General features: G+C 44.1%; 1 protein-coding gene across 4 annotated transcripts in view; it reads left to right on the plus strand.

Annotated features, from left to right (window-relative positions):
- itgb2 (integrin, beta 2) overlaps positions 1-14,884 on the plus strand; it is a 180,235-nt gene extending 165,351 nt beyond the window's left edge. For all 4 annotated transcript variants that reach the window (XM_070876123.1, XM_070876125.1, XM_070876124.1 and 1 more), the window contains 2 exons: positions 838-1,004; positions 11,337-14,884. In XM_070876123.1, the coding sequence (XP_070732224.1) occupies positions 838-1,004; positions 11,337-11,402 (233 nt within the window). In that variant the 3' untranslated portion in view covers positions 11,403-14,884. The remainder of the gene's footprint in view (positions 1-837; positions 1,005-11,336) is intronic.
- Positions 14,885-15,834: the final 950 nt, after the last annotated feature.

The raw sequence follows: 15,834 nt of genomic DNA on the forward strand, positions 1-15,834 counted from the left end.
AAATTATCTAGGGCTTATCGAGCCTAATGCACTTTTCATGCTCTTAAAAATTCTTAGGATATATTTCAATCAAAAAATAACACTGGTAGTAGAAGACCAGCAGGCAACATTTTTTGCATGTGTTTTTAGTACACCAGGATAAACCCAAGCTTTCCCCAACTTCATAAGATTGTCTGCAAATCTCCACCTGTATCAATTTGAAAATAGAATCAACACTGTATTTTGCAGTGCTAAAACTATTAACATTTTCTATTTTTCTCTCATCATCTTTGTCATTGTTCTCTCTTTTTATCTTTACTTTCTATCTTTCTCCACAGCTCCTTTAGTTTTGGAATTTGCTGCAACTGTTATTTAACAGTTAATGCTATGGAGATGATGTTGTCACAATATCTGTAGTGTAAGTGAAAATACTTTGAAACATATGGGCACACTGCATGTTAGAAATGTCATGTTGGTGGATGCCTGTGCATTTCTCAGATTAAGATTGTCAGGATATTGCGGAGTGCTACACTGTGCTTGAGCTAACTTAATGGTGCAGCACCATTACTCCTCAAGTTGACAAGTACACAGGCACCAAAATAAAAAGTATTTCACATCACACAGTGGTATAATTACAGCCAGATACCAAACCTACGGTGACATCAGCCAAGTACAAAAAAAAGTTAAAGAAAATAGCTCTAGTAATAGAGCAGTTGAGATGTTCACTTCTCACCAGTATGGTCATGAGGTGATGAAGGAACTGCACTCGGCTAGAACTGTGATCAATCATAGATTCCATTGACATATGTACAAGAACCATCCAAAGATTAAACTCTTCTCTGTGACCTTATGTTTCAGAATGTCCTGAGCCTACAAATGTCATTGCTATTGTTATTGGTGGAGTGGTTGGTGTGCTGCTGATTGGACTGCTGATTCTCCTGATCTGGAAGCTGGTGACGGAACTGTATGACAGAAGGGAATACAAAAGATTTGAAAAGGAGAAAGCAAAAGCAAAGTGGAATGACGTACGTAGGAATGTTTAGTTGCACTTCATAAAGCTGTACGTTATTAAAATTTGGTGTGTGAGTCATGTCTTCTCATTGAAACACTCCTCTGTAAAAAGTGCCGAGGGACTTCTGCACGTTAAATGTGTCCACAACTATAGAAACATAGAAAATAGGTGCAGGAGTAGGCCATTCGGCCCTTCGAGCCTGCACCGCCATTCAATGAGTTCATGGCTGAAGATGCAACTTCAGTACCCCATTCCTGCTTTCTCGCCATACCCCTTGATCCCCCTAGTAGTAAGGACTACATCTATCTCCTTTTTGAATATATTTAGTGAATTGGCCTCAACTACTTTCTGTGGTAGAGAATTCCACAGGTTCACCACTCTCTGGGTGAAGAAGTTTCTCCTCATCTCGGTCCTAAATGGCTTACCCCTTATCCTTAGACTGTGACCCCTGGTTCTGGACTTCCCCAACATTGGGAACATTCTTCCTGCATCTAACCTGTCCAGTCCCGTCAGAATTTTAAACGTTTCTATGAGATCCCTCTCATTCTTCTGAACTCCAGTGAATACAAGCCCAGTTGATCCAGTCTTTCTTGATATGTCAGTGTTATGTGCTATGTTTGTATGCAACCCTTTTTCTGCAATGGGTATTACATTTTTTAATTGGATCTTCCTATTAATAATACATTAGAACAACTGTTTTGAGTCTACAAGCAGTTGCAAGGTCTGTGCAACAATATTTGTTTTCTCATACTGCTTTCTGGCAGCCATTTTTTCCAGGTAAACAGCCATGTACGTTTTGAATCTTTTTAAAATGTTAATTATTTTGTCGTACTTTTAATTTATTTTCTCCAAACAGATTACAAATATAAATAAATACACTACAGCTGGCTCTGCTTGCCCAATAAAAGAAAGACCTCGTTATCCCAAAGTGATTTACAGCCAATGATGTACTTTTTAAGTGTAGTCACTGTAGTAATGTAGGAAATGCGGCAGACAATTTGCGCACAGCAAGGTCACACAAACAGCATAGTGATACTGACCAGATAATCAGTCTTTTAGTGATTTTGGTTGAGCGATCAATATTGACAGGGCACCAGGGAGAACTCCCCTGTTCTTCTTTGAAATAGTGCCATGGGATTTTTTTTTAATGTCCACCTGAGAGGGCAGATGGGTCCTTGGTTTAACGTCTCATCAGAAAGACAGTGCAGCACTCCCTCAGTACTGCATTTGAGTATCAATCTAGATTATGTGCTGAAATCTCTAGGGTGGGACATGAACCCACAACCTTCTGACTCACAGGCAAAGGTGCTACTATAGAGCCAAGGCAGCCACAGTGGCATACCTCTCACCTTGCTGGCTGTGGCTCCTGTTCCAATGTGGTAGCAACGGCCAATATCTGCTTCTCCTTGGGGCCCTAGCTTTGATTCCGCCATCCTGTCCAATGTTGCTTTCACATTAATTCCTCAATGCATATTTATAATGGAAAATGCCTGTGTAAACGTATCAAGCTGTAACTGCATCCTCCTTCCAGTGGTGGTGCTGTAACACTTTCACAGGGAGAAGTGGTGTGGAGAGAGACAAAATATTGTAATTTACAGCCAGACAACTTTACATGGGCAATTTCCAGGAAAAATGTTTATTTAGGAATTTATAATGGAAAGTGTTGACAAGAAGTGCATGCAGGTGTAAGTTTTTAATCGACTATGAAAGGCGTGTGAAAGAAACAGAGAAATTATAGACTTGTTGGTCCAAGATCTGTTGTGGGGAAGTTATTCAAATCTATAATTAAGGATAGAGTGACTGAGCACTTAGATAAATTCGAGCTGATTAGAGGGAGTCAACAAGAATTTGTAATCGGAAGGTCATGCATAACAACATAAGAAATAGGAGCAGGCCATTCGGTCCCTCGAGCCTGCTCTACCATTCAATAAGATCATGGCTGATCTACCTTAACTCTACTTTCCTGCACCATCCCCATATCCCTTGATTCTCTTTGTATCCAAAAATCTATCGATCTCTGTCTTGAATATACTCAACGACTGAGCCCCCACAGCCCTCTGGGGTAGAGAATTCCAAAGAATCACCACCCTCTGAATGAAGAAATTTCTCCTCCTCTCAGTCTTAAATGACTAACCCCCATATTCTGAGACTGTGACCCCTGGTTCTAGGCTCCCCAGCCAGGGGAAACATCCTCCCTGCGTCTACCCTGTCAAGCCCTGTAAGAATTTTGGATGTTTCATAATTAACAAACAAAATTACTTTTTTTGAGAAAGTAACTAAAGTAGTAGACAGGGTAATGTCTATGGATATTGTTTATATTGACTTCCAGAGGCATTCAATAAGGTTCCACATAAGAGACTGTTAGCTAAAATTAAAGCTCATGGAATTGAAGGCAAATTATTGACCTGGTTAGGCTGTAGAAGACAGAGAGCAGGGATAATTGGTATGTACTCGAATTGGAAAGAAGTGACTCGTGGTGTCTCACAAGAATCTGGGCCCCAACGTTTCACTATATTTATTTATTAATGACTTGGATAACACAATTGACAGCCATATATCGAAGTTTGCTGATGACACAAAGATTGGTGGTATAGTAACTAGTGTAGAGGGCAGCATAAAATTAATAGATTGAGTAAGTGAAGCTGTGACATATGGATTTCATCACAGGCAAGTGTGAGGTCATCCATTTTGGACTGAAAAAGGACAGATCCAAGTATTTTTTAAATAGTGAAAAGCTACAAATGGTGGAGGACCAAAGAGATTTAGGGGTCCATATACACAGTCCACTAAAATGTAGTAGTCAGGTTAAAAAAAAAATCAAAAAAGCGAATGGAATGTTAGCCTTTATAACTAGAGGGCTAGAGTATAAAGAGGAGAAAGTTTTGCTACAGCTCCACAAAGCCCTGGTTAGACCACATCTGAATACTGTGTACAGTTCTGGCACTACACCTTAGAAAGGATATATTGGCCTTGGAAGGAGTGCAGTACAGATTTACCAGAATGTTACCAGGCTCCAAGGGTTACATTATAAGGAGAGATTACATAAACTAGGCTTGCATTCCCTGGAATATAGAAGGTTGAGGGGAGATTTGATCGAGGTTTTGGGATTTTGAAATAAATTGATCGGGCAGTTGAGAGAAACCTTTTCAGCTGGTGGGGGAGTCTAGGACAAGGAGACACAATAAAACCAGAACCAGGCCATTCAGGGGAGAAGTTTGGAAACACTTCTTCACATGAAGGGTGCTAGAAGCATGGAACTCTCTCCCACAAATGAATAGATGCTAGCTCAGTTAATGATTTTAAATCTGAGATTGATAGATTTTTGCTAGACAAGGGTTTAAAAGGATAGGGAGCCAAGGCGGGTGGATGGAGTTAACAAACAGATAAGCCACTGAATGGCAGAACAGGCTCGAGGGGCTGAATGGTCTACTCCTGTTCCTACAAAAGCTGCCACATTGTTCTGCCAAAAATTCCAAACTTTCATTCCTTTTATAGGGTGAGTAAGGGTTCATGGCCTCAATTTTAACTCCAGGCCAATGTTGGGCTGATGAGCAACAGCGTGAGTTAAAAATGAGGCCTGGGTATTTAAATTGACTGAATTTCCACCCACTCGGGTAGGTAGCACCAGGAAATCATAGAATGCTACAGCACAGAAGGAGGCCGTTCAGCCAGTTGTGCTTGCTCCTTGAAAGAGTTCTCCAACTAGTCCCACTGCCCTACTCTTTTCCTAATAGCACTGCATATTTTTCCCCTAAAAGTATATATCTAATTCGCTTTTGAAGTTACTATTGAATCTGCATCCAGCCCCCTCTCGGGCAATGCATTCCAGATCATCACAACTCACTGTGTCATGTCGGCTCTGCTTCTTTTGCCAATCACCTTAAATCCGTGTCCTCTGAGTACAGATCCTCCTGCCACTGGAAACAGTTTCTCCTTATTTACTCTATCAAAACCCTTATGATTTTGAGCATCAGTATTAAATATTCTCTTAACCTTATCTGCTCAAAGGAGAACAGCCCCAGTTTCTCCAGTCTCTCCATCCCTGGTCATCATTATCATAGGCAGTCCCTCGGAATCGAGGAAGACTTGCTTCCACTCTTAGCATGAGTTCTTAGGTGGCTGTACAGTCCAATTCAAGAACCACAGTCCCTGTCATAGGTGGGACAGACAGTGGTTGAAGGGAAAGGTGGGCGGGGAACCTGGTTTGGCCAGGGACTCCCCAGTGTCAGTGGGGATGTCGCACTTTATCTGAGAGGCCTTGAGGGTGTCCTTGTAATGTTTCCTCTGCCCACCTTTGGCTCGTTTGCCGTGGACAATTTCCGAGTAGAGCGCTTGCTTTGGGAGTCTCGTGTCTGGCATGCAAACTATGTGGCCTGCCCAGCAGAGCTGATCAAGTGTGGTCAGTGCTTCAATGCTGGGGATGTTGGCCTGGATGCGGACGCTAATGTTGATGCGTCTGTCCTCCCCAGGGGATTTGTGGGATCTTGCAGAGTCATCGTTGGTGGTATTTCTCCAGCGACTTGAGGTATCTACTGGCCCATGTCTCTGAGCCATTCAGGAGGGCGGGTATTACTATGGCCCTGTAGACCATGAGCTTGGTGACAGTTTTGAGGGCCTGGTCTTCAAACACTCTTTTCCTCAGGCGGCCGAAGGCTGAACTGGCGCACTGGAGGCAGTGTTAAATCTCGTCAATGCCTGCTCTTGTTGATAGGAGGCTCCCGAGATAAGGGAAGTGGTCCATGGTGTCCAGGGCCGCGCCGTGGATCTTGATGTCTGGGGGGGCAGTGCTGTGCGGTGAGAACAGGCTGGTGGAGGACTTTTGTCTTACTGATGTTTAGCGTAAGGCCCTTGCTTTCATACGCCTCGGTAAATACGTCGACCATGTCCTGGAGTTCAGCCTCTGTGTGTGCACAGATGCAGGCGTCATCTGCGTACTGTAGCTCGACAACAGAGGTTGGAGTGGTCTTGGACCTGGCCTGGAGACGGCGAAGGTTGAACAGCTTCCCACTGGTTCTGTAATTTAGTTCCACTCCAGCAGGGAGTTTGTCAGGTGGCGCATGGCAGCAAGGAAGATTGAGAAGAGGGTTGGGGCGATGACGCAGCCCTGCTTGACCCCGGTCCAGACGTGGATTGGGCCTGTGATGGATCCGTTGGTAAGGATCACGGCCTGCATGTCGTCGTGGAGCAGGCGGAGGATGGTGACAAAACTTTGGGGGCATCCAAAACGGAGGAGGACGCTCCATAGACCCTCCGCGGTTGACAGTGTCAAAGGCCTTTGTAAGGTAGAAGAAGGCCATGTATAAGGGCTGGCACTGTTCCCTGCATTTTTCCTGCAGCTGTCACGCTGCAAAAATCGTGCCCCGGAGGGGACGAAATCCGCACTGCGACTCCGGGAGGAGCTCCTCAGCCACGGGGAGAAGACGGTTGAGAAGGACTCTAGCGACGACTTTCCCAGTGGCTGATAGCAGGGAGATTCCTCTGTAGTTGCCGCAGTCGGACTTGTCCCCTCTTTTAAAGATGGTCACGATCACTAGTATCATTCTAGTGACCCACCTCTGTACTCTCACCAAGGCCTGACATCCTTCCTAAAGTGTGGTGCCCAGAATTGACCACAATACTCCAGCTGGGACCTAACCAGTGTTTTATAAATGATTAACTTTATTGCTTTTGTACTGAAGTGTGTTAAATTTCACCTGGCATGTGACTGCCCATTTCACCAGCCTTTCAATGTCCTCCTGAAATCTATTATTATCATCTTCATTGTTCACTACATTTCTGAGTTTCATGTCATCTACAAATTTTGAAATTATGCCCTGGATACCCAACTCCATTTTTTATATATACTTCAAAAAGAGCAGTGGTCCCAACACCGTACACATCCCTCCAGTCTCAAAATCTGTCCTGTAGCCAATTTCAAATCCATACACGCACTGCCTCTTTAATCCCACGTACTTCAAGTTTGCTAATAAGTCTATTTTGTGGTACTTTGTCAAATGCGTTTTGAAAGTCCCAATCCAAAAACAACCAACCACACCAACCTCATCAACCCTCTCCGTTACTTCGTCAAAGGACTCAATCAAGTTAGTGAAACATGATTTGCCTTTAACAAATCTGTGAATTTATTAGCACATATTTTTCCAACTTCCGATTAATTTTGTCCTGGATTATTGTCTCACATTAGGCTGACTAACCTGTAGTTGCCAGGTTTATACATCTCCTGTTTTATAAAAATATCGAAAGAGGTTTGCTAGGTTATGGCTAGCGTCTCCGCAATTTCCACCTTTACTTTCTTCAGCAACCTCGGATGCATCCCATCTGGACCAGTAGAATTTTCGACTTTGAGTAATGGCAACCTTTTAAGTACCTCCTTTTTATTTTCATTCCAATCAATTTCTCTGCCATCTCCTCCTTTACTGCTACATTGGCAGCATCCCCTTCTTTAGTGCAGACAAAGTACTAATTTTGTACCTCAGCCATGCCCTTGACCTCCACAAGACGATCTTTTTTTCCCCTAATTGGCCCCACTCTTCCTTTGACGACACTTTTACTATTTATATGTTTATAAAAGACTTTTGGGTTCCCTTTTTTGTTACACGCTCATCTAGTCTCACACTCTCTTTGCCCCTATTATTGTCTTTTACAGTTCTCCTCTGTACTCTTTGTATTCAGCTTGGTTCTCTACTAAATTATGAACCTGACATGTATCATAGGCCTCCTTTCTGTGTTGCATTTTAATCTCTACATCTTGAGTCATTAAGGGAGCTCGAGCTTTGGATGACTTCCTTTCCTCCTCGTGGAATGTGTCCAGACTGTACCCGAACTATCTCCTCTTTGAAGACTTCCCATTGCTCATTTACTGTTTTATCTGCCAATCTTTGATTCCAATCCACTTGGGTCAGGTTCCTTTTCAACTCACTAAAATGAGCTCGTTGAGTATTTTCACATTTGAATTTTCCTTGTCCTTTTCCCTAACTACTTCAAACCTAATGGCCCGGAGATAGACTACCAACAGCAGGTAACTGACGTGTCAGCTGGAGGGGGAAGGGTGGGGCAGATTACGGCATGAGAGGCCTTTGCTTTCCTTGCGGGGCCTGGAAGAGCACTCCTGCTCCTCCTGGCTCCACAGGAAAGTAAAAAGAAATGTAAAACATTTTTGGGCCTCTTTTGGTCTTTCTTGCTGGGTTAGTCTGGTGGGAAACTCATTGCCGCTTTCCATTCTGGTAATAATTTCAGGTGTGTCCCAATGACATCATTGCTAAATGACCTGGACAATATTAACTGCCCACCTTTCTGGTTTCCTCAGGCAGGTAGTGTTAAATTCGCCCTTCCAAGTCGGTTTCAGTCTAATAACTGCCTAACCTCAATGTCCTTGATTATAGAGCAGTGCCAAATCTCAACAGAATAATTTATTCATTCTATAATGTGAAGCAGTACACGCTTTGGGTTTGATGACGAAGTATAACATATAAAAGTTGAAATGGAATGGTGAATCTATACAAAATCTTAATGAGACTACAGTTGGAGTAGTCGGTGCAGTTTTGGGCACTACACTATGGGAAGAATTTGGGGCAATATAAAGGGTACATTGCAGATTCACTTGGTATGAGGAAATATGTATACAAAGAAAGACTTCTAATGAAACAGCCCCAATCTTTGAGAAAAGATTAGGGTGATTTGGTATTTAATGTTTAAAATTATGAAGTGATGAGACAAAGAAGATAGAAACAGTACTTCCACTAGTCAAGGTATCTAGAAGGAGAAGCCTGGAACTTCTCCATACCGCTCATCCTTATTGATTCAATCGAGACAGGATTAAATGGTGTCAGATGAAATTACTGGGGTAGCTTTGTCTTGGTTTCTCACATTATGGGCCCAAGTTTCCACATGATTTGCACCTGATTTTTAGGAGCAACTGGTGGAGAACGGACTATCTTAGAAATCGCAATTCTCCACATTTTTCTTTCTGCAGTTCTAGTCAGTTAGAACAGTTCCACTTTGGAACAGAATTTTTTCTTCAAAAGGGGGCGTGTCCGGCCACTGACGCCTGATTTCAAAGTTTCCACAGTGAAAATGTACTCCAAACTAACTTAGAATGGAGCAAGTGAAGATTTTTGTAGAACTGAAAAAACCTGTTCTACACATTAAAAAATCAGGCGCAGGTTACAAATCAGGCGTCCAGAACGAGGTGGGGGGGGGGAGGGGAACTCATTAAATTCTACAATAAATCCTTATTTATACTTATACAATTATTATACAAATAAATCCAACCTGAATAAACATTTATAAGCAAAGAAAAGATTAAATAAACCATCTTCCTACCTGTGTGAAAGTGCTTCAGCCAGGAAGAATGCTGCAGCAAGCGTCACAAAACGAGGCAGCCATTACCGAACGCGGGGGGGGGGGGGGGAGCCGACCAAACGCGGGGGGGGAGCCGACCAAACGCGGGGGGGGGGGAGCCGACCGAACGCGGGGGGGGGGGAGCCGACCGAACGCGGGGGGGGGGTGGGGGGAGCCGACCGAACGCGGGGGGGGGGGTGGGGGGAGCCGACCGAACGCGGGGGGGGGGGGGAGCCGACCGAACGCGGGGGTGGGGGGTGGGGGGAGCCGACCGAACGCGGGGGGGGGGGGGGGAGCCGACCGAACGCGGGGGGGGGGGGGAGCCGACCGAACGCAGGGGTGGGGGGTGGGGGGAGCCGACCGAACGCAAGGGGGGGGGGGAGCCGACCGAACGCGGGGGGGGGGGGAGCCGACCGAACGCGGGGGGGGGGGGAGCCGACCGAATGCGGGGGGGGGGGGGGAGCCGACCAAACGCGGGGGAGGGGGAGCCGACCGAACGCGGGGGGGGGGGGAGCCGACCGAACGCGGGGGGGGGGAGCCGACCGAACGCGGGGGTGGGGGGTGGGGGGAGCCGACCGAACGCGGGGGGTTGGGGGGAGCCGACCGAATGCGGGAGAGAGAGAGCCGACCGAACGCGGGGGGGGGGGGAGCCGACCGAACGCGGGGGGGGGGGAGCCGACCGAACGCGGGGGGAGGGGGGAGCCGACCGAACGCGGGGGGGGGGGGGAGCCGACCGAACGCGGCTGGGGGGGGGAGCCGACCGAACGCGGGAGGGAGAGAGCCGACCGAACGCGGGGGTGGGGGGGGGGAGGAGCCGACCGAACGCGAGGGGGGGGGGGGGGAAAGAGAGAAGGCTGCAGGAAGCCTCAAAAATTGAGGAGCCATTTCCCGACGGCAAAAGGGGGAGGTCGTCGGGAAACGGCTGGCTCAACTTTCTGAGGCTTCCTGCACCCTTCTCACTGCTACAAGAAGCCTCTGTGCTGATGGCAATGTACTTTTATTAAAAAATGTTCAAAAACTAAACAGCTACAAAGAACTACAAAAATGGCCGAGTGCCAATGTTTTTTTCACACTGTGCGTGCGTGAACGCTCCAACGCGCACGCGCAGCATTGCCGGCAGGAAAAAACTAATTTAAATAGTACCCGCCCCCTCCCACTTACAAAATCGGCGCGAGTGTAGGCTCCGCCCCCCTGGGCGCCGCGCCAGGCAAACAAGGAGCTGCAAAGCGCTCGAGAATTGTGAGGTTTTTTTTAGGCGCCGTTTTAGGCGCGAAAAACGGGCGCCCAGCTCGGAGGGGCGCCCGTTTTTTTTCGTGTGGAAACTTGGGCCCTATATTACTGGGTCTGACAATCATCATCATCATCGGCAGTCCCTCGGAATCGAGGAAGACTTGCTTCCACTCCTGAAGTGAGTTCTTTGGTGGCTGAACAGTCCAATACGAGAGCCACAGACTCTGTCACAGGTGGGACAGATAGTTGTTGAGGGGAGGGGTGGGTAAGACTAGTTTGCCGCACGCTCTTTCCGCCGCCTGCGCTTGATTTCTGCGTCCTCTCGGATGCAATTCCTCCACTTAGGGCGGTCTTGGGCCAGGGACTCCCAGGTGTCAGTGGGGCTGTTGCACTTTATCAGGGAGACAGCGTTTCCGCTGCCCACCTTTGGCTCGTTTGCCGTGAAGGAACTCCAAGTAGAGCACTTGCCTTGGGAATCTAGTGTCTGGCATGCGGACTATGTGTTCTGCCCAGCGGAGCTGATCGAGTGTGGTCAGTGCTTCAATGCTGACAATAGCCATTGAATGGAGCCTAAACACCGGCATGGACTGGTTGGGCCAAATGGCCTGCTTCTGTGCTGTATATTCTATGTAATCTTCAGAAAGTAACATTTTCAAAAATTGGTTCAGAAATTCTGATGAAAGGTCATTGACCTGAAATGTTAACTCTATTTTTCTAGCATTTTCTGTTTTTATTTTCAGAAATTAACTGTTTTCCTATTTTGGTGTGTCTCCATCAGGCTGATAATCCACTGTTTCAGAAGGCAACCACCACCGTTTTTAACCCCAACTTCAATGAAGACTAAAGATTTGGATGGAGCTAGAAACCATTTTGCATATTTTGCATCAACCAAGCCAATGTTATAAAAGGACTAACTTTACAGCTTATTTTACATATTTTTTCTAAATTGTGAAGACCATTTGCTTTTACTTGATACATTACCAGAAGAGACAATAGATCTTTACTGAAAAGTGCAGAAGAAAACTATTCTTCTGAAGATACAATGTATGTGGGATAGTTCATTATTGTTGTCTTCAACCGATAACTAAAGTATCAGGCAATACGGATGAGGCCTTATCTCCCCAAAAAAGGAGCACAATTCAAACCATTAAAATTGCTATCTAAAGAGTAAATAATCCAATAGTGGCTCCCCAGGATCAAAGTATCAATACTGTTCCCAAATGCTAGTGCCAGTTTTCCACACCCAGCCCAGTTGCTAATGGCTGAATTTGATATTTGGAAATACCAGATACCAATGTCGAAGTCATTGTTCCAGATGCTATTTTACAAATTTCAGTTGCAGTGTTGCAAATTTGATCAATTTTGTGACAGTTTTGTCATTTTCTTCTGGCATAGTCTGATGGCTATTTCATGATCAAATATAGATCAGCCGACAGAATAAGATTGAATTCATAAAGGTTGTTTATTAATTCTATATTGTTGTAAAATAACACACTTCATACATCCTGTCTGCTGCCTTGTGCATCTCATCTCTTGTACTTCATCCATTTTTCTTTTATTACCAATAGACTTCCCAGGTGAGTGAACAAACAGCTCACCTTGGGATTGTTCCAAGTCACAACCATTTTTCATGGATGGACACGAGGCAAAAACAAAAATCTTGCATAAAATAATGGAGGTAAATTGTGGCCTCAAGGAAGTGATAGTAGTTTTCCTTAACTGAAGATAACTAATATCCATTACTTCTGGTAATATATACAGCACTTGGTCTGGTATTTTTGAATGTCCTATCACCAACAGAAGTGCATCTGTCCCAGTTTCTGTAAATGTATTTTCAATAGCATTTTTATACATGCTATGGCAATTTTGTTTATTGTTCTTTTGTTTGTAAAACTAACACTTGCATGTAACCAGTTACAGATAAAGTGTAGTCAGTGTCCAGTTGTTAGTGCTGCAACCCGCTTCCATTGGTGCTATGCTAATCATGGCTTACAACTTGCACTCCTGTGCCGTAACAAGGATATTGAGGTGTACAAGGCACAAAACAACTCCAGCTCTCCAATATATAGGAATGCGGGAGCATTTTATTGTCTCCAAATGTTTTAGGGCTTTAAATTATTAAATTGAGATATAATAGTAATATGTGAGAAGATGCTTCGGAATTATGAGCTTGTGACCACATTTAATCAGTACAGACATCAGTCATATTTGAACATGCATGACAAGTAGATGTCATAATTTACACCCTCCATTGTACAGTTTACAATTGCACTTTCATATAGAAACGTGTGTGTCTGGAGTTTTGGATTTCTGTGTAAAACTTCTCCTAATGTCTATTGTACAGAGGTCACAGCAGAAACAGCCTGTCGCTGACTAACCAGTATATCTAGGTTTAAACATGTTAACTCCAGGTATGCTTCATCTGCTCTCCTCCTTGATGTGTAAACTGCTGTACTTCCTCTGTTCCGAGTAGAGCACTTGCTTTGGGAGTCTTGTGTTGGTCATGCAGACAATGCGGTCCCACCCAACAGAGCTGGTCAAGTGTGGTCAGTGCTTCGATGCTGAGGATGAGATCGCTAGTCTCTTCGCTGAGAGCATGTAGAAAACAAGCGCAGGCAGTGGAAGGAGCGTGCGGTAAACCAGACTCCCCACCCACTCTTTCCTTCAATGACTGTCTGTCCCACCTGTGACAGAGACTGTAATTCACATATTGGACTGTAGAGTCACCTGAGAACTCACTTTTAGAGTGGAAGTGATTTTGAGGGACTGCCTATGATGATGACTTCCTCTGTGATACTGCTAAGAAAGAGGTTCAGAGCAGTAAAGATAAGCACCACCACAAATTCCACTCCTTCGTCACCGACTCCATCCCCTACCTTGCCACTGATACAGACTTAACCAGACTGTTCATAACCTTGGTGTCCTATTCAACCCCAGGCTGTGCCTGACCCCATATACTCTCTGTCAAAAAGATAGCCTACTTCACCCTCTGTCCAGCCGGTGTGTGCTAAAACTGTGCCATATGTGCCTTCATCTCCTCGCACTACTTGCCAGCCTTCCATCCTTAACCCTCCATAAACTTCAGCTCATCGAAAACTCTGCTGCTCATATTCTATCCAAAACAAGTTATGCTGTCTCAGTTCATCCTCACTGACTTGAATTGGTTCCAGTACCTCAACGCATCAAATTTAAAATTCCTGTCCTCAAGGCCATGCCCCTCATCCCATCTCTGACCTCACCATTCATCTCGATTTGACTCCATCTTCTTGTGCATTCCCCACTCCATTCTCCCCATCTTTGGTGGCTGCGCCTTCAACCAGCTCGGTCCGACTCTCTAATTCAGCCTCTCCATCTCCCTTTCTTTCTTTAAAACTCTCCTTAAAAGCTGTTGGTAGTTTGGCTCAGCATTATTTTTCCTTATGGTCCTGTGCAGCACCTTGCTACGTTCCTCCACATGAAAGGTGCTATATAAACACAAGTTGCTATGCTCCTAAATTACCAACAAATGCAACTTTCCTTTGCTATATTTCTCTTAAGTTTAATTTTTTTAGCCAAGTGCTGAAATGGTGACAGCCCCATTTTGATGCATTGCTAAAACAGTCAGCTTTTGTATTTTGGACTCGGAAGGCACGAAAAGCAAATTCTTGAAGTAGGTTAAAATAGAAACCTCTGTTGAATTTCTCATTGAGCAAATGTAACTGTAACTGTATAACCAATTGTGGTAGTGACATTGCTCTACATAATATCACACTGAGAGGGAAATGATTGCTCTGGTGGATGTAAATCTTCACAACATGTCATTTGAATTTTCTAAAGAGGATTCCCTGGAAACAAGAAACATTTCTTTCTTTCCCACCAATTCTGTCAAAGGTACTGCTGAAGATATTACCAGTATAGGTGACTGCATTGTCATGGCAAGATTTGACAGTCTAGCATCTGCACCCGAAGTTGGATAAACTCCAACTGCCCCTAACATTGAACATTTCATGTGACATATGCCACACAGAGCACCACAGTACATTTGATGGGTAATCAAAGTATTGAAATTTTGCTGGACACTCTATAAAATCATACTCAAGGAGTTTACAAAGACATGGAGAAATGCCAAACAAACAGTATTAAAAATAACAAGGAGCCTTAAGCGCTTAATTGTTTTGTTGAATAAATCATTGCGAGCTTTAAAAATATTCCTGTTGCCTATTGTATAATATTGGCCAAAATGAATGTCTTTTTTAAACTAAAGCTAACTGTTGTGAAAAAAAATTAAATAATTAAACAGATTATGTAATTCAGTGTCTCCTGAATAAAGAAAAACATTGTAATTTGCACGTCTTTTTCTCTGGTAAAGTTCTCGTACAGTACTCAATGTACAAAGAGCTGAAACAGAACAAAGAAAAGTAATTTTGTAAACACAGATCCAGGTTAATAAATTTCATTAGGGTAATGGAAAAGAAATGGTGTCACCTCTGAAAATGGACATGGAGATCTTTTGCTTGACGTGAATCATCGCATGACAATTCTTCTTAGAAGAGAATCATCAAAAGTAGGGACCACAGAAATAATTGTGAACTGTGGAGGATAGATAAGAAAATATTAAATCTGTAGTCAGTTTTTTGTTCTTAACATAGCATTGCAGGTCAAGCCCATAACGCTTTTTTCAGTAGAATATGCTCACTTGGCCAGAAAATAATCCAAATGATTCCTAATCCCTTATGAAAGAAAGGTACCATAGAAAGAGGAATTTTTTGAAGGGAAGTGAATTTTTCAGTTTATATTAGGGCTGCATTTACTGTGCTTTAGTAAAAGCTTTGTGTGGTCTGGGCACCTGCTATGGACTCATATCCTGCTTGTGTGTGAATGCACTATAATGCAACAGTCAACTGAGGGAGAGGCTGGTTAAGGCGCATTTTTGTGACAGTTCGGAACTAACCAATCCTGATGAGGGTACCATAGTAAACGAGTTAGAAAAGATTCAATTTAGAAACCTAATTAAATCAACAACTGGGAGTGTGTTAGAAATAGGGCACAGCCAGAGGTAATTTGTGATTAACTGCGAGCAAGAAATAAGATCAGGCCGGAATACAGGTTAAGATCCAATTTAAGAATAAGCACATATTGGAAATAAAGAATACCAGTTATTTGAAGAAGGGCATCCTCTCAGGAGTGCGAGTTCTATTTCTGCAGTGAGAACATACGGCAGGAATGCTTCAGCTGCACTGAGCTGTGGTTGGTCTGAGACCTGAAAATAAAATAGAAAATGTTTTATTATTTTGCAA

This window comes from Pristiophorus japonicus, chromosome 3 (genome assembly GCF_044704955.1).
Source record: "Pristiophorus japonicus isolate sPriJap1 chromosome 3, sPriJap1.hap1, whole genome shotgun sequence".
Taxonomy (NCBI): Eukaryota; Metazoa; Chordata; class Chondrichthyes; family Pristiophoridae; genus Pristiophorus; species Pristiophorus japonicus.